At 40.3% G+C, this 19885-nt stretch overlaps 1 protein-coding gene across 1 annotated transcript in view; it reads right to left on the reverse strand.

The window, feature by feature from the left end:
• Positions 1–19885, reverse strand: part of RAD51B (RAD51 paralog B) — a 385935-nt gene that overhangs the window by 192111 nt on the left and 173939 nt on the right. The window contains exon 8 of the mRNA XM_063159287.1: positions 9561–9657. Coding sequence (XP_063015357.1) covers positions 9561–9657 — 97 coding nt within the window. The remainder of the gene's footprint in view (positions 1–9560; positions 9658–19885) is intronic.

The raw sequence follows: 19885 nt of genomic DNA on the forward strand, positions 1-19885 counted from the left end.
TACTGGAGGCGCTGGTTGAAAATGGGAGTTTTAATGCTTTCAGTTTACTTGAAAAAATATAGGACCTCCTATACAGTATACATTCCCAGAACATCTTAGAGCCAAAAGCTTCAAATACTTGACATAGAATTCTGTATTCAGATTGCTTATAATAAATTTTTATTATGCACCATCCTGTATAATTTACAGTTGTTCCTTAGACCCAAATTACAAAATCCAACCTTCTGTTTTGCTAAGCAAAATGAATAAACAATGAAATCTGACAAGTCAAAAATCTAGTACTTAAAAAAAAATAAAAATTGAAAGATAAGCAAGGGAAGAAAAAAACTAGATGGAATCAGATATTTTAACCGCTCTAGAATTTATTTATTTTGCATGCAAGACAGCAATTTTTTTCCCCATTCCTTCAAAGCTACAGAAGCATAGCTGTTGAAGCCTGAAATTGTAGTTCCATACCCTTTTGCTTTCAAATTAAACAAATGATCTCAGTTTTTGGAGCAGTTTTGACTCCAGGGAAACTATGCCATTAAGAGAGTGCCAGAAACACATCTAGTTGATGCGTGTCCCAAGAACAGCTCAAAAGAGGGTAGACACACCACATATAGATTTCAAGGAAATTACTGAAAAGCCACAGAGCTTCAACAGAATGTGATATGTGAAACACAGCATATGAAAGACTCACTATCAAAAGGGTAAATTCAGTTCAGGAGATATTAATCTGATTACCTAAGAGGTATTATGAATTGGATAAGCTCCTTTGTGCACCAAATCCAACCTGGACAGATGGAGGAGACTTTTATGCTCCATTTTCTGTCGTGTAATTAGTGTTTAAGGGACGATCAAGTTACAGAGGCAAAGTTTCAAACTATTTTTTTTTGCAGTACATGTACAGTGACCAGTAACAACAGATTTTTTGACCATTTCCTTGAGTGCCTTACACAGTCCACAACTTGACTGTGCTGTTCTCATTTTCAGTATCATGCTTTGTCTGCACCCGCCTGACAGAAAATCAATCCAGCAACGTCCTTAAACAAATCCCTTCACATAGAGCTCTGAAACTAGCCTTGTGCAGACTGAATTCTGGGCTAATTTTATGCAATGCAGGTTTTAATCTAAATGATAGGCAATTTTAATATTTTTCTGCACCATAACCTCCTCTTTCCTTCTTGGCATCATTGGCAATTTTCAGGATCTGTTGACAAAACTGTAAGTAAAAATAAATCACCTGTTGCAGGCTCCTCCCCTTGTTGGATTTACAGAACAATGCTACTGTCAAACTTCCATGCCTGTAAATTAACAAGTCACGGGCCTTGGACTATCAGTTAGCTATTAAAATGTTACTATTTTCCATTATGGTAATGAATGCTTTCAAAAGAACAAATTTGAAATCTATTTTTGATTTTGTTTATAAACTCCATTTAAAATTGCGTCAGAAGGCGGCTTAAAAATCAGTCGTCTAATTAGGACATCTGTAACATGTCATTTTATGCTAAAAAGTCTGTCTGCATGGCTTATCAAGCCCTTAGCCTTGCAAGCTACACCAGCCATCACACAAGGCTACCTTCTGTTTATTTCTCCGTCAGCATCCTACATCCATAGGATTGTGCCACACACACAGGTATATGAATAACAGAATTAGTTTTACAAAACAGAGGGGAAGGCTTAGCCCATCTCCACTAACATAGCCCTATATAGCTTTTAATTACTTTTAACAAAACATTTAAATATTTCAGCGGGGAGAGGCAGACATCAATCCTTTCGTTAAGGCAAGGAGCACTCGGGGAGAATGGTTTTGGAAGGGGTGGCTTGTGGCAGCAGGGGCAGCTGGTGCCCATCCAGCAGCCACGAGGGCGCCGGGGCTCGCTGCCAGCCAGCTGCCAGGGAAGCAAGAGGGAGAGGCCAGTTCGTGGAGAAAGACTGCGGCAGCGTGGGAGGACTCTGACCTTTTGATCCCCGAGATGTTCCTGATGTACCAAAGTGACATGTCAGCTCTAATAAGCTGCTCTCTCAGACCGGCGGCAGGGGCCTACAAATTACTGTGAGATCTGAAGGCATTTGTTGTGATGATCCTGGCCTGGATGGGGCGTATCAGCGCTCGCCCAGCAGGGCTATCTGACAGTCTGCCCCAGCAATTCCCAACGCCGGGGCTGTAACCTCCAGCAGGGTCACAGCCTGACAGAGATGTGATTGTTTGTGTTAGTCCTTGGGGCCGCAAGCTTGGCTGGGGTGAGTTCACCACCAAAAACAGAGGCACAAACCCAAACCATTTGGGAACAGCTGGCCTAACAGATTTTGCACTCAAAAACAACTTCCGGATATTCAGCTAAAACGTGCCCAAATTACTGCCTTGCATATCCGTGTGCCAGCCTGAAACAAGGACTCCCCTGCCAGGTATCAGGCTGGCTCAAATTGCTCCCTAAGAATCATGGCTGCATACCCAGTAGTAACATCTGGTTTGCTTTCTTTGTGACAAATTTTCCATTGTTAACAGTGCAGCTATTCATACTTGAGCCATTGTCTTTTCTACCCTTCCTGGTGCTAGTTAGGCATCAGCTCATGCAGGAAGATTCTGTAGGTTGCCTGAGGGACTGGAGCAACAGCAGGACATTTTAGGACTGCAGAAATTCGTAAAAACATAATTTTCCTTTAAGCTCTGGGCATTTTCTCTTTCTACCATTTCTTCACCCATCTTCCTGTACTGCACTGTGACCACTTGGGTTGCTCTCCCTCTGAATGCTATTTTTTTTATTTTTTAATGTAACTGATACTATGAGAAGACTAGTAGAATCCAGACTAGACTAATCTTGTTCATGTGAAGCATACAAAATCTGCTCATGCTCTCTATTTTGATTAAATTAAGAAATAATGCACCAACTGTATACTGTCTTTTATTGTTGTGTTGTTTGGGTTTCAATGTAATATTTTAGGAGCAGACTGTCACTGGGAAGAATTTAATTCACATGACAGAGCACTCAGCTTCAACCTCCAAAAAAGGCTAACAGGTTATAAACTTCCATCATTTAAGACAATAAATTATTATTGCAATAATAAAGCAGGAAATAGACACAAATTAAGCAGAAACACCAACGTGCTCTTTTTACGATTAAGGGGAATCATCAATCATACAAACTGCCTGAGATTAACAAGGAGCCGCTTTTTTCAAACATCCTGCAGTAAACCCAGAGGAAACCCAGCTGGAACTGCTGCTAGAATATAGGCATGAGACTCTAAAATTGTCCTCTGTCCCCTCACCTTCCCTTTTGGTGTAGCATTTGCACCTCGGATCACTCTTAACTGCTTCAAGTTCTGCAGGTGACCCATATGTCTCATGTAATGCTGCATGCCAAATGTAATTCCTATAGTGATGTTTTCCTGTGTATCAAAATCCTTCTAGTGCCTTCCAGCTCCATCAGAAGATCCAATGATGATACCATAAAACTCCAGAAGAAATGGGACTGAATGCTACAGATTGCTGAATATTTTGTCCCCAGCTTCTGTACAGATTTAAGGATAACACACAGTGAGTTAAAACAGAATTTAACTGGTCATTGTGCACAGGGGCAAGTGGTATTTAGCTTTTCTTACCCTTGAATTAATTTTTTTACAATGTAATTTGAAGGATAAGGTCAACCAACACTGAGGTGCAACGTGTAGGGCCACAGAATGAATTTGAACTAAGCCAGGCCTTATGTTTCTGACTTAAACCACTGATTTGCAGGACCACAGTAAAAAATTCTGTATTCACCCACACTGAAATATGAATTAATCTTACTTTTAAATATTTTATGGCATAAAGAAATGATCAGCTGTAAATTCCTACAGTACTTTACACCTACATGCCATCAACTGAAATTCAGTGACTGACCCATGCATGATCTCAAGCTTAATGCAGTTACAGGAACACAGGAGTAAGCTAAGGGTGCACCAGGATTCATGGAAGCCCATCCTGCTCTGCACTGGAAGGTGTAGCACATACTCAGTTGCACTTTTTCTCAGTGGAGCTAAGACACACAGCAGCTGAGAGGCAGCAACTTCTAACCACTCAACTATGACTGTAATCACTTCTGTTATTGTGCTTCTCATTACATAGACGAATGATTCCCAGCAAACGTACCTGAAGGGTTTTTGGATTACAAATTGTTGATTAACGATTCTAAGTCACATCACGTCTTCAGAAAGAAACCACAACAAACGGTAAAACTTTGTACACTCTCATCATGGCAATTAGGATGTGAGGAATGGAGATTCTCTTAAACTGATATATAGAGGTCTTTGAATGCTCCTGCTGACAGCTTTCAACCTTTCTGTAGTCTAGATCAAGTGATTATGACATATGTCATTCAAGTTGGGACTTCCACAGACAAATACAGTCTCTCTGACACTGTTTTACTGAGAGATTTATCTTTTGATTTAAAAGCCGTTAAAATTTGGCTGGATGTTATTATGTCACTACTTCCCACTTGGTGAAATATAGCATCAAAATTAGTACAGGCAAACATGGCAACCGTTATCGTGAAATCTAACTGCTCCACACCACCACAACCCTGCCTCCTGCAGAAAAAAGCAGGGTATCATTTCCCCTAATGGTTAATATCATTCCTTCCAGGCCCTGTACTGATGGTGCACGTCCTTGTGCTGCTCTCTACAGCCAGAGGGACTCTTTTCCTTCCACGGAGGCACAAGAGTGCAAACTCCACAACTGTTAAGAAATGTGAATACACAGCAAGCACAAGAATGAAATCCTACTTTGAGAAGGCTTGTTTTTTCCTACAACATGTATTAATGAGTTCTATCAAGGTTGCTCCTCTTTTGGGTGCACCCTGTTTACCTGTCCTGAAGTGGATGCACTATGTTGGCTTCCAGCAGGTTAAGGAACACGATGAGCTCCTCACCTTCAAGAGTACATACAGCTAACAATGTTTTTAATGAAAACTGAAGCAGTGACTCAAAGACAGAACAGACTGAAGGAATAAAAAGCTTCCCACGGAATTGTTAGCTGGTGAAGAGTATTATAGGGTCTCTGCTGGAGCAGATTCTTAAAAATGCAACTGAGACATGAAATCGAGCAACAAAATAAAGAATTAAAAAGAGACAACTCCAGCTGTTTCATTATTGCGCTCCCATGCACTAAAATACTAAAGGCCAAAAGCATGCCAAACTCTTATAATACTTTCCAATGCATCATTCTGGAGAACTTCACAAGGATATGAAGTATTCTGCATTAGCTTTAAAACTACACAAAGGAAGTATTTTAGAAACTTATTTAACAGCAACTTGACTCATAAACTCATGGTTCCTGCAAAACAGGGACGAATATACTTTTTTATTTTAATTAAGTCATCCGTGGGTCCAACCCTAAGCATTAAGTATATACATAAATCAATAAATAAACAAATCTAAACCAACCAACAGCCTCTGATCTCTGGGGCTTCTCAGTTCACTTGATAATTTTTCAGTTTTTTCACTCCATTTGGCACCAGGACTGAAAAAAGGAGATTTGAAGGGAGAGAAGTAATAAACTACAGAACTGATCTTACTGAGGTGAAGAGAAGGACAATTCATTATTTTCCCCACAGAAATAGTGATATAATAAGGAAAATAATAATACTTGAAATATTAAGGAAAAAAAGTTGCAGAAGAAAAAGAAAGCCTCAAATTTTAACAAAGGTAAACTGAGGCTGGAAGAATAAAACAATTTAACCACAATATGTCAAGAGATCAAGGGCAAAGCAAGGAAGAGAAGCTGAAGATCCCAGCTTCAAACCTTCCACTTCTAAATGAAAGTAGGAAAATCCTGTGGGTGGGAGATATTATGGTAGCTTAGTGTTCTCCAGTTTCTACAACACAAAAGCCTACTTCTGCTCAACAGCTTAAAAGAATTCAAGATCAGAGCAACAAAGATGAAAAGGTCAGACTAAACTCATTGCTCACACAGTGCACTAAAAATATACAATGCTATGACAAACCACTTGATGAACACAAATGGCAGAAGACTGAACACTGGCCTCCCCAGATCTAGTGCAAGTTTAGAGACAATTTTAAACACAAAATAATTCTGACTTTTTCAAACAAATATTTGAAAGCACTAGCTGAGACTGAAGAAGCACAAGACAGCATTCCTTGACACTTTGGCAGGGTGGGAGGAGGATACTGCTCTTGCTCATACCAACACATCCCTGAATTTTTTCCAGAAAAGATGGAGTTTGGCTTTGATGTCTGCTAGAGGAAGTTAGAGCTTGCAGCTGGCAAATACATTAATAGCATAGGCACTGGTGGATTAGAAGGAGCCTCAAGTAGGTCATCTTGTCCCATCTCTTTGCAGCACGCAAATGAAACACAAATTCCCCCAGCGCTAAAATACACAGGCTTAGAATTAGTTTCTAAAGACTTTTTATATTAGGTAAAATTTAGTCATGTGAACTTCACAAAAATAGCAGAGTCACAGACACCTTGTTTTAAAAGACCCATTGTCAGTCTTACAAAATATTTCTACCATTCATGAAGCCTAATGCAGCTTGAACCTTTTTTTTTTTAAATAAGATATTACTTTAATTGGGTAAGAGCTATTTTTATATATTTAAATGATAAATCATTAGTTTTTAGGCTATTCCTGGGCTTGTCTGACCACCTCAGCCATGAAAAACAACCTTAGGCTTCTCCGAGTTGTCTTTGACTGGAAGAACTAAACAGAGACTATTCCACAAAGCAAGAATGGAAGTGAAACAGCAACATCCACCATCATCCTCCAGACTATCCCCACTGGTGACAGAGTTTGAGAGATGGCTGTGTAAAAATGGTGGAGTAAAAACTGACTTTGGTTCCTAGGGAAGAAGTGACAGGAGCGACATCCTCAGATGTTTGAGGATTTAAGAGCTAGAGAAAAATATTATTGGTCCTAACTCCTTCAGTTGATAATCTGACAACCATGTAAAGGCCAAATGAATGCAAGGACTCAGACTATAAGTAGAGAAACTTTGGCATTGTATTTATCACTTTATTTGTGGCAAACTATGCATTTTTTTTGTCTATCTGGAAGCAGAAGTATGCACAGGTCTGGGAATTTAGCTGGACATAACCATTTCCTATAAGAAATACCAACAAACAGTTCATGAATTCTTACATAGCCACATAAGTAGTGGGATTTTACAGCCAGCACTGCTTTTATAAATCCAATAACATTCTCATAAAAATCTAACGTATTTTTAGGACACAAGTTTTCATGCACTAGGTTACAGCTTTACAGATGACAAACTCTGAGCCTGAAACAGCTTGACAATGTCCTTTCAGCCTGTTCATCAGATTAACTTTCTGTCACACATCAGATGAACAGCTTCCTTGGTTTCTTGCCTAATCTAACACATAACCCAAGCAATTCCCAAGCACGATCAGAAGCAAAAAAAGAGGACACTATAACATTCCACTTCTTTCTAATAGCACATTTAGTTTGAAATTTTCATCTAAGAAAGATTATCCTTTTAGCAAACTATTTATAGTGAAGGGACTCTGATTTCAGATAGGATTAAAACAACATATTAGACATATACAAACCAAGCAGTCTGAGTTGCTTACAGGACTAATAATGTGTTATGGGTCCTTTCACATCTAGGTCACTGGTTCAAATTCAGCTTTAGCTGGTGATGAGTGACATGGAACAATGAGGTAAGAACCCAGTCACAAATCTGGCCTCTTATCCTTGACTCTGCAACATATACTCTGTGCACTTGGGCTACTCACCTAACTACTCTTTCCTGTAGACTCTACAAATGTAAAAGGGTAGTAAGTATTATTACTATCTTACTAACTCTAGAAGACAAATTAATTTAGGATTCTGAAAGTACAAAAGACTAACAGAAGTTTGTTGCTGCTTTCAGGCTGCTCAAGAGCTAACAACCAAATACATTAAGGGGGAACTTTCTCAGAACAGGTCAACACCGTGATGTTAAAAAAACCGACCAAAACACACTGGCCACACCTGTGTCTTGTGACAGGAAGATAAACATGGAAATCAGATGTTGAATGAGCCTGAAATTTCACAGATAGCCAGTAGGGGTTAAAAGGGATGAAAAATGGAAATCCAGAAGCAGCCTTTTTCCAAACAGTAAAGATAGAGGGAGAAAAGCCTGTGGTGTGGAGATGCACTGTGTTCGTCCATGACACAACACAAGAAGTAAATGCCATATCAATGTTAATCAAGAAAGGAGGGGAAGAAGAGAAGGAAAGGAGCTTATCAGCCCTACACCCCTTGATAAAACTTGACTTTCCAAAGGAGCCTGCACTGTTGATGTCTGTACTATTCTTGTCCTGTGGCAAAACAAACATGTCCATTTTCAACAAGCATGATGCTGACACATTTTGCTACTTCAGATCCTTAATTAAAAACAAGGAATGAGAGCAACAAAGGAATAAAACACAGAGCACCAATATATTTTCTCATATATAACTCATTCTTAAGGTAAAAGGTGAAAAGCAGTGGTGGTAGTTTAGGCACAACATAATAGATTCATTAAAAACCTGTAACTGCTAGAAAAATCATTATGCCATCTCTTGAGTAGCCCTGATTCTAGAATATTCTGGAAGTATGGCTCGTACGCAGCACTGAGAATCTTTTATATGTGCTGGGAAATTCAGAAACATTTCAACTATTTCATGTGTTTTTCCTAAGTATCTTCAAATATTTTAGCCACAGGAAAAAATATGTTTTACTGAAAACATATTTTGTTATTATTCCCACATCAGAGTCAGCTGTGCTTTCTTTCCAGGGGAAGCTCATCCATAGCAATTCTAACGGGCAAGGAGAAGCACGAGCACTGTGATCAAGACAATTTAATAAGACAAGGCACAACAACTTTGTGCCAAGAAGAAAATTATAAAGGTGAAAAATTATGCCTTCATCTTCACCAAAATTATAATATTACTTTGTAAACCTTGATTCAGAATTATCTTTTCTTCTCAGCACACTATGTCCTCACTATTACTCAAAAAACTGCTTTTCTCTAATTCTGTGCAGAAAACAAGCATGAAGATATGAAGTAATATATGGCATCACACAAATCCCCATATTACATTCACACAACAGAGAGATGCAGTCTGAGGCACTGTACTTGAAAACCAAACAAGTGTAATTCAAGGAACAGGACTGAAGATCTGCTTTCCTTCCTTTGCGAGCAGTTGTTTCTCCTTGGAATCTATGATAACCATTAGATAAGATGAAATTCGCACACCAGCCTGTGTGTTTCCTTTTGTAGCAGCTTTACAAGACTGACAAAATAATGCTTTAAATGCATATGAGTGACAGTACAATGCTGAGAAACTGACATGGCTCAAAAATATACTCCCAGCCTTTAGAAAGTATCTGATCCTTTTAGCCCATCCACATACTTTCTTTTTAATTGTAAATAGATTTTCAGAGAAACTGGAAAATAATTTTGTTTCAAGACTGTGTTAGGTTAGACTTGATAAACTGACTCACTTAGCCCCCTGCATTTCAAGAGAAGACTGCAAGTGGCAGTGTGGATTTGTGGCCGTGTAGAGTTTCAGTTCTGATCGCAGGGATTCCTTACCTTCAGACAGGGACAAATCATCAGCTGGAGACACCAGGTCTGCCCGGAGCCCAGGGCCGCTGCTCAGCGCTGTGGTAATCTGATTCGTCAGGATAACCTGCAGACAGACAAGGAGAGGGGCATGGCAGATGAATTGTTATAGCCACTGCAAGGCAGAGAGAAGCCCAGGACTGGAATCCTCCAGGCATAGCATCAAGGTGACCCCCTGTATTCCGATCTTTAGCAAATTCAGCACCCAGAACATTTTGAACTACCTGCAGAAACTGAAAGAGTTAATTGCAAGAAGTGGAGGAAAAGGGATATTGTTAAAAAGATGAAATACTGCACAACAGTATGTTGATACATACAGGCACCTTAAATGAAACTACTGCTCTGAAGAGCTTCATCTTTTGCTCATATTCCATGAACATTTTGATGCTCCTTACAAAACCCCACCATTTTCTTCATAGTCAAAGAGAAAATCTATTTTCCAAGTAATTTCCACACACTTTCTTCCTTTGGCTGAAACACAGTGCCATGGAGGAAGGTGCATCTGAAGCACAAAAGCACTAAATGTTACAGGGCTATCTTTACAAAAGGGGATTTTTTTAGTGCTTTTCAGGATCTCAAGATTCTGATAAACAAAACTATAGCACCCACTGTGCTCTCCTCTGACAGCATGAGCAATAGTCATGCCTACAAGAGATGAACAACTTCTTGCACCTTTCAATGCATACTGGTTTTTAGCAACAGAAAACCTTATGCAAGCAGTGCAAACACCACAGAGAGAATAATGTAGCTACAGCCACAGTTATCTTGCAATGCTTTGGATCTCTAAGCAGCTGCACTTTTTGCAGTAACAGTTGGTCTCCACTTTGCTGACTGACAAACTTTAAAAGTTAATTTTTTTTAAAGAACCAAAATGATTCTTCTACTTGCACCGAGAGCAGACAAACTCCAAACGCTGTCACAGATTAATGGCCTGTCTTCAGATGTATTTGACATAGGAGAAAGGCAGAAAGGAATCCTACACAATACTTGCTTAAATGCAGTTTCACTGGAATTTACTGGAATAAATTAACAGATTACCATTGCTAAAAGGAAGAGGACTTTCTCTGCCATTCCCTCCACTACTCGTCCTTCCCTCTGATCATGGCTTCTTCCTGCTTTGTGATTCTTTCAGCAGTAAGACATGACACGCTGTCCCCTTTCTTCTCCCATTGTGAGACTCCACACAAGCTGTGTCAGACCAGCAAGCTGTGACTGCAGTGGTGGTGCTGCAGTGTCAGACCAGCAAGCTGTGACTGCAGTGGTGGTGCTGCAGTGTCAGACCAGCAAGCTGTGACTGCAGTGGTGGTGCTGCAGGCTATTGTGTCTTCTCCAGGCAGCACGACACGAGGTGCCAGCAGCGTGATGGAGAACGTGACCTTCACAAGCCCACCCAGCTCTGTGCTGCAAACAGGCATGATGGTGCCTGAGAGCTTTATGGACTGTATCAACGCCACTAAATTGAGAAGCACGTAAGTCAAATCTTTGCTTACCCAACAGGAGTTCAAGACCTTCAGAACTCCATAATGATGCCCCTTCATGCTCATCTGCTATTGACTACAAGCTCTGAACAAACTTGAACTGGCTTTGATCACTCTGCACAGCTCAACCACAGGATGAACCTTTTGGGACTGGGCATTTTTGATCACTGCAGTGAACATGGACATGGTAGAAGACAGCCTTGCCTGGTCCTACACCTTGGCTAAGGTACCACTTGCAATATTGCTAACAGCAAACACATGTGAAACACATTACACCCCTCTGCTGCTTCCCCCAGAGCTGCTGTGTGCACCTACAAGCACCCAAAAGCAGACAGCAAAGGGTCTGGTACACACAGCTCCTTGCTGCCACTGGTGGCTGATTTGTTCATAAAGATTACAAGGTAGGATAATTCAATTTATTAACAAAGAAAAAAAAAAGTCATTTTTCCCTTTTTCCTTTCTAGGATACTTATCTTCCATTTTAGTGAGCTAGTTCATCCTTTTAATAGGATGGGCATCAAAACCAGTTCAAGGCAAATGGAAGGAATAGTCAGCCAAGAGTCAGTAGGGATAAGAAAGGATGTGAGACCTTTCCTTCTGGAAACCATTCTCACTTTGTTTCCACTGTATCACAAAAGGCACAGACTCACATATCCATAGTACCCAGTATTAGAAAATGTGCTGAAACAGAACACACTAACAAACTTATACTCACGTACTGGTGAGGTATGAAGTTTTCATTGGCACATTTTGCAATGATCACATTATTAACAAGTATCAAGCTCTCTAAGTGATTCAGTCACCTCAGACTCATGCCAAGATAATCTTTGTGCCGTGCCATCACGTATTTTATTATTTATGCAGCACATTTTAAAGAAATGTTGCCATGATTAAGGAACATTTTTAATAGAAAAAAATACCTAAGCACACTATATTTCATATTGCTTTCCTTCAAAGGAAACTGTGAAGCCTTCCAAAAAAAAAAAATCAAAAGAAAAATGAACAACAAGAATAATGCAACAGCTTTTTTATTTTTTTAATCTTCCAGATTCCTCCTTATCCAGGAACTCCACAGCACTATTAGCTGTTAAGACTGAAAGTCTTCTTCACCTTTTATGTTTAACTCAAGCAATGCCTCTGAACCTAGATTTCAATTTCTCATGTATCCTTCAATAACTATTCAATACTAATATCCTAGATTCCCTGCTATACTGTTTTAAAAAATCAGTTAAAAAAAGCAGAGTCCTACCTAAGTAAATGTTCCTCTGATGTGCTCTGAGGATGGAAATTAGGCACATTCTGAGTTCTCTGACTTCACTGACAGTTACAAATTTGCTTAAATACACATGTAAATACTATCTTGAATAAGCAGACTTCCTCTGAGATGAAGCCATATGCAGATACAAAATACTTATTTTGGAATTAATTGAAAATTATTCCTCATTTCTCCAAGCCTGCAGAACCAACACAGACACAGTTCTCCCATAAGATAAGTCCAGCCACAAGACAAGGCTGTTAGCTAAGCACTAAATTTGGCATCAAATTCCATGTCACACTTCTGCAGCCTCACCTACTGCAAAATTCTTTCATCAGGTACAGGTATTCTTATCATATATATATATATATATATATATATATATATATATATATATATATATATATATATATATATATATATATATATATGTATTTTCATGTATCTTTTTGTAGCTCCCATAGTGCAGTTTGAACCTCACTTTGAGAGTGCGCAGAGTACTCCAAACTCTCACTAAATCAAACATGCTGTGGGTCACTAACAAAAGGAAAGAGCTGGTCCTTTGCTACAGTTATGAAAAAAAAAAAAAGGCACCCAGGTTCAGCAAGCTCCTCAGAATAGATACATCTATCTTCAAAACTTCAACCATATGCCATTACTGGAACGTGCCAAGTTTTATTTTTCCATGAGCAAAACTTTGGTCATGAATACTTTGGCAGTTAAAGTGCCATTCAAACAAGACCATACATTTTCAGCAGTCACCAGTCATTACAGGCATTCAACTCGAGGCCTTGAGTACTGGTATCACATGACTCCAGTGGCACATTTAAAAACTTTATTAATTTTTCCCCAAATTCTCCTTCGTGAATCTGAAAGACATGCGTACATTCCATTCTGCCATCCTTTGAAATGGTTTGATGCGTTCAGAAAGTTGCAAATAGGTGTTTGAGGGAATGGTTAAACTTGTGGGTGATATGGAGAGAACGCCCAGGTGGACAAAGGAGATCTGGTGCCAAACAGCTCTGTGAGTTCTGGTGAGGAATCACATTTGTGCATGGACGGCATCAGCTGAGTCTCACACATTGCTTCACACATGGGTGCACAGGACATCATGCTGGTTTTGATGTTAATAATGCTGTTTCTTACAAACCACCAAAAAGGAGGTCTGGGTTGGTCTGATAGGGGCCACACTTGAGAAAAACTACCTGCTAAAGTGCTTGGAAACAAGCTGGGCTTATTAGAGAGTCCAAGCAGACTTACTAGAGAGTGCTTTGCATTGAACTAGCAATGGCATTTCTTCAACTCTTCATTGTAGATCTGCCATTAATTTAACCTGTTTAGCACAGGAGACATGCCAGAACCTCAGGCTAAGTAGGTAAAGAAAATTTGCCTCTGTTGGGATCCCTTTGGACAAACACTGGACAGCTTACCAGCCAAGCACAGCTTCCTTTCAAGAGGTTCAAAGCCAGTCCCATGTTTATTAACTTCCAGCAGAACACTCAACAGTGAGAGTATTGCTACATGGTATTTTGATGTTATCATACTGAAATACACAGTATTTTAAAAGATATTATATTTAAAAACACCTAGTATTTTAAGAGGAGCTCCTATTTCCATTATCAACTAATGGGACAAAATATTTTCACTGCCACTAAGACTCACAAAAAGCCATCATACCTCTACATACACAACTGTGTCCTGACGTGTGCAGCAGGTAAGGAAGCTTTGCTATTGCTCTTCTGTTCCTACTTTGTAATGAACAAAGGGTGTGGGTCTTCTTTAGTCAGCAACTGTGCCTGAATAAAAAACACTCTCCACTACTAAAAGAGGAGGAAAAAGTCAGCTAGACAGCTCAGTAACGCTAGAAACATGCTTCAGTGCAGTCTCCCATGGAGTTCAGCGAACCACAGCCTTTAACTTTCAGCCCATTCCCTTGCCATTGGTTAAGAGAGCTATTTAACAAGTGAAAATTTACTGTCCTCAGCCTTCCAATTCTGGCAGAATTACCGACTCTTTGGAAATTCACTCGGATTCAGATTTCAAAATCCTTTCTGGGAAAATGTCTACTACTTAAAATACCACACAAATGATGGACTACACAATTTCCCAATCTTTTACTTCGTAATTTTTACTGCAGCATAGCTACCTCAGATAGTAAAAAAAACCCATATAACAATTAGAAGTGTCACGACAGCAAGAAGAATTAGAAAACCCAGAGATAAACACAATAAGACAGCGGGAGCACTTTTTCAACTTCCTGATTTCAGACATGTTAGAAAAACCCCACAACTTCCTCCTCTGATTATCTTCTCACTTTTTATAGGTGCCAATACCTGGAAAAAAATGGACACAAAGGTTTCTAAAGGAAAACAGCACTCAGGTTCCAGATAGGTCATTATTACTTCTAAGATTTAATCTAAAAGTCAACAACAGTGTTAATATCCCATTTAAATCTTCATATGTTGTTGTGAAAACAGAGTCACCGTCCACTGATGTGATTTCAGCAGATGCTAGTTTTTTTTGGAGGCATATTAGAAAAGTAAAAAAAAACCTTACTTTTTGTGCCTAAACTCACAACATTCCCATTTATTTGGAATAGCAAAGTTCCTGCATATGCAGAAAATCCCTGCAGGTCCTGGGAGAGAGTTGGCCTAAGAACTTCACACAGAAGAATAAGCAAACTATATTTTGTTTGGTTATTTATACAGTACAATTTTTCAAGTACTCCTCCTGCCCATCCTAGACCACACTGAAATTACAAAACCTGACTTTGTCATCCTTGTAAATCCAGTTGAGTAAATAAGCTGTTTTCTGTAAACTTGTGGTCTCAGCCTCCTTGTTAGTTTATTGCAAAATTAAAGGGAGCTCAGCACAGAACTATCAATCAGTAACCAGTAAAGGTAGAAAGTCTTCTGGAATGCACCAAAAGGCAAAAAACCACACTATTTCATGAAATGGCTGTTTGTTAAAAGAACGAAGCAGAAATCCCCATTTCGCATGCAACACTATTTAGGAAAATTCTTATTAAAGGCTTCCTATTGAGCTGGGAGAGCAAGCACAAGAACACTTGCAATAATCCCACATTACTCCACCCTTATTAGCCCATGAATTTTGTGGTTTTCACTGTGCCCAAGAAACGTCACTAGAGAGCACCAAGCACAAGTGACAAGTCACTGGGGCTGGGATGATGGAGGAGAAGGAAAGGAAGTTTTACTGATCCCCAGCCAATCTGTCCTCCCATCCCTGAGAAGGCACCTCCCTCCCTTTCCCTGAAGAACACAGCTTCTCATGAGGTATTCAAGTAATGGCTCAAAACAATAAAGGACACTGCACCAAGCAATACCACAAAGTCAGAAGGGGCTGGCAGCAAGCCTGAAAACAGCAAAAGGGAACAGTGAGAAAAATAGGGTGAAAAATCGTGATTCAAACAACTGTGAGAGCAACAGCCTTCTCCTTGAAAACCTGTTAAAGATCCTCAAGACTGGCATCAGTCTGCTCAAGGAAGAATCCAAAATTACCACTATCTGTGACAGTAACAGGGTACTTGTGGACTTCATCTAAGCTACACACTAAATCAGCTTTTTCTTCAACTTCTGTTTCTTTGGGGAGACTTTCTTCAGCCTCAGCGTCCCTTTGACACAAAAGCTGTCAAAAGTTGTGCAAGACCTCAGCAGAACTTCTACTTAACACTCACAAGGAATAAAACATGCTTAAAACTGAGCTTTTTTGGTGAAATCATGGAGTTGCAAACAGTAAAAAAGAAAGGTCTGAACGCAATACCGAGAGCTCCTAACCAAAACATGAGTTTTCAAGAGAGAATGTCAAGTGCCCACAGCTACAGCAGCACTTGAAGCCAGTTACTGCTCCACAGGGCCTCACCTCACAGGAGACTGGCTTTTAGTGAGAAAAGCCTCTGCACAGTCAGACAGCTCTGGGCTCCAGGACCAGATTAAACATATTTATATCACAACTATTATAATGACAAGAGATTAAATGTATATATAAATATATATATACCTTCATTCTTAGAAAATGCAAACTATTTTGGTTCACACAAACCAAACACAAAAGAAAAAACCCAACAGTTTATCATCTCAAATCCAAGCAAATCACCATACCCACCCAGTACTTATCCCACTAGGTGTCTTGTATTCCTGAGCTGAGCAGCCAGCAGCCCCAGCAGCTCAGGTTTCTGTGGGAAGACTATAAATAATGTCAAATACCGTATAAAGCCCAGACATCACAAGTAAAAAACTTTCTAATACATGAAATTCCCATGTGCCAAGTCAAATACCACTTCTGGTGTTTAATCAAGGCCTAACTAGGATACTCAAAAGTATCTTTACATGTTTTACTAAAACGATGGTAGCACAAAGCTGCTTCACCGCAGGCATGAGCAATACACGAATACCCACATTTAACAACTGTTGCTAATCCAAATCAGCTGAAAGATGAAGTACCCATTAGAGGCATCTTGCCTGTAACATGACAGAGGAACAGGCTGGAGGGAAGCAGGCAGATATTTTCAGTCACAGCATAGCAGCTACCCTGACTGAAGGCAAAGCCAAGAGCTGTTAGAATTCACATCTCAACCAATGTCACCAGAATTTGGCATAATTCCCTGAATAACAGATATATACACATAAACCACTGGAAGCCTATTGAGAACCACTTCCTAATCCCGTATGCAATGTACACTCCTACAAGTGCTGGCCTTGCCTCAGAGGAATTTCAACTGCACCCATTTTCATCAGAATCCAGAGGAAAAAAATAAAAGCAATTGAACAGCACAGAAACAAGAAAGCACAATTCTCTGGAAGGCTCACTTACACCTTTTAAAAGATTAGAGATCTGTTGATCAGGACACATTGTTGGTTAGCTGCAACCTTATTAGAGCTTTTAGGAGAGAGAGAACTTGCAGCTCTTGTTTTGCCAAGGTATCACTACCCAAACTTCTCCTCTTTCATCCCTCAGTGAGACAATTCATAGCAGCAGAGGTGATTTTATCGTTACTGGATTTCATGGGGTATAAATAGGACTTGGAAGAAGCCAAGGTATCTTTCAGACACTAGTCACTGTATTTACATCAAACTTACTCTGCTTTGCATAGGAAAAGTACAAAGTTATGCAATTCTATTCCATAAGCCTTTTGAAGAAGTGTCTATTCACATCTCTGCCAGCTGCTTAAAAAGCATCACAATGAATTAAAACTTCCACCAGAAAAAAAAAAAAAAAAAAAAAAAAAGAAACAAAGCAAAACAAAAGCATGTTGTTCTCAGGCAGCTACAGGCCTTCAAGTTGAAATAGCTACCACCCAGCAACAGCCTGAGGTCTTTAGCCTTTCCTGCTCTGTGAACGAGGAATGCAGCCAACACAAACGTAATGCTCAAAATCCCCACCACAGCACCCTCGTGCTGAGCTGCCCAGGAGGAGAAGGGTTTGTGTGCCTGCTCAGGAGAAGGGTTTGTGTGCCTGCCCAGGAGGAGAAGGGTTTGTGTGCCTGCCCAGGAGGAGAAGGGTTTGTGTGCCTGCCCAGGAGGAGAAGGGTTTGTGTGCCTGCCCAGGAGAGGGTTTGTGTGCCTGCCCAGGAGAGGGTTTGTGTGCCCGCCTAGGAGGAGAAGGGTTTGTGTGCCTGCTCAGGAGGAGAAGGGTTTGTGTGCCTGCTCAGGAGAAGGGTTTGTGTGCCTGCTCAGGAGAAGGGTTTGTGTGCCTGCCCAGGAGGAGAAGGGTTTGTGTGCCTGCTCAGGAGGAGAAGGGTTTGTGTGCCTGCTCAGGAGGAGAAGGGTTTGTGTGCCTGCTCAGGAGGAGAAGGGTTTGTGTGCCTGCTCAGGAGGAGAAGGGTTTGTGTGCCTGCCCAGGAGGAGAAGGGTTTGTGTGCCTGCCCAGGAGGAGAAGGGTTTGTGTGCCTGCCCAGGAGGAGAAGGGTTTGTGTGCCTGCCCAGGAGGAGAAGGGTTTGTGTGCCTGCAAGGCTTTCACATCCAGCAGCCTGCACAGACCTGTTTGCAGGATTGTGCATCCCCCAGAGGGATGCCCACCCGCCTCCCTGTCCTGGCCGGGGCCCAGAGCTCCCGGCTCAGTTCCCAGCAGATCCTCCTCTCCTCCACCCTCCCCTCCAGCCCCTGCTTAATGATGGCTTTCTGAATTGAGCTTTCTCATGTGTCTAGCTAGAGGTGGCAGTAAGAGACTGCTCTGACACTGGCTGAGGAAACACAAAGTACCTCTCAAGTTTTACATTCAAACCTGCTGCACCCTAAAAGCAGCGAGCACCACTGCTTTAAAGGGAGTTTTCTGATGAATGCCAAATTGTCTTGCAACAGAATAAATAAAATTATGAACTCACAGTTCACTCTTAGACTCTTTGCTGTTCTCTGCAACAGCACTTTTGGTTGGTCGAATTTATTTTGTTTTGAAGGATGGGGAAGAAACTGGGTTGCCTGGAAAACCAGCAAAGTCATACAGAATTTCAGTTCTGCACTGGCATGTTCCAGATTGAGAGGAGACAGCTACACTTTCATAAGACTGCAAGGAAGTAAAAATTTATGCTCACTGTTTTCCCAATGAAAAACCTAGTTAAGTTTATTGGCACTTGTCATTGGCAGAAGAAAACAGACTGAAGGCTCTTTCCTTCCAGTTGCTGTGTTCAGACCTTCTGCCATGCATCTATCCTCTTTCATCCAGTACTGCAAATTTACCTAGACCTACACTAATTCTTTGACATTAAACCTCACTATCTTCTGGTGGAATAAATGTATTGTTGCCCCTTTTGTATAGACAGATGCAGAGACACACTAAGCAAACTGACTAAAGGTAGCAGAAATGTTTACTACTATTCCTAAACCCTGATTTTAAGAACAGAGTTAAAAGTTGGAAAGGGTCATACTCCCCCAAGCACTCTAGAACACCTCAGACTATCTAGTAGGTAGCTAGCAAATTATATATTTATAATTCTTTCCATATTTGGTGTTTATTTTAATCAGGTTTTTTTTATACCTGTCTATACTTACTTTACCTTACTCCTAACAACTAAATAGGAATATGAAGCAACTGGAGAAGTGTCTATTATTCATTACTAAACTAATGAAATACTCCTAACAAGGTCTACTTAGGGCTCATGGCCCATTTCAAGTTGATAATTAGTACACCAGCATTTTAATTTCATTTTTATGTTTTGACAAGCCCATCAGAAAGACCATTTATACCAACATACACATGCAGGTCTTGATGGATACAGCATATAAAGCACAACTTCATGTCATTAATTCCATTAATTCCTGAGATCCTTTCCAATTAATTCCTTCAAGCCAGGGGGTCACAGGAGACTCACTGAATCTTGGATACAAACTGAAACAGCTCAATGGCCTACTGTAATTTACAGCTTTGCTGAACAGTTTTAAAAACACTTTCCCTAGCTCCACCTTATTCCACAACATGACTCTATGCCAACATTCTTAAAAGGAGGACAGTGTTAGTTTAGCCCTGTGCTTGGTATCTTGTGGAAGCAGGAGGAAGTACTTCCAGGATGTGCTAGAATATTTGTTCCTCTGGTTCATTCATTAAACTT

This window comes from Melospiza melodia, chromosome 6 (assembly GCF_035770615.1).
Source record: "Melospiza melodia melodia isolate bMelMel2 chromosome 6, bMelMel2.pri, whole genome shotgun sequence".
Lineage (NCBI taxonomy): Eukaryota > Metazoa > Chordata > Aves > Passeriformes > Passerellidae > Melospiza > Melospiza melodia.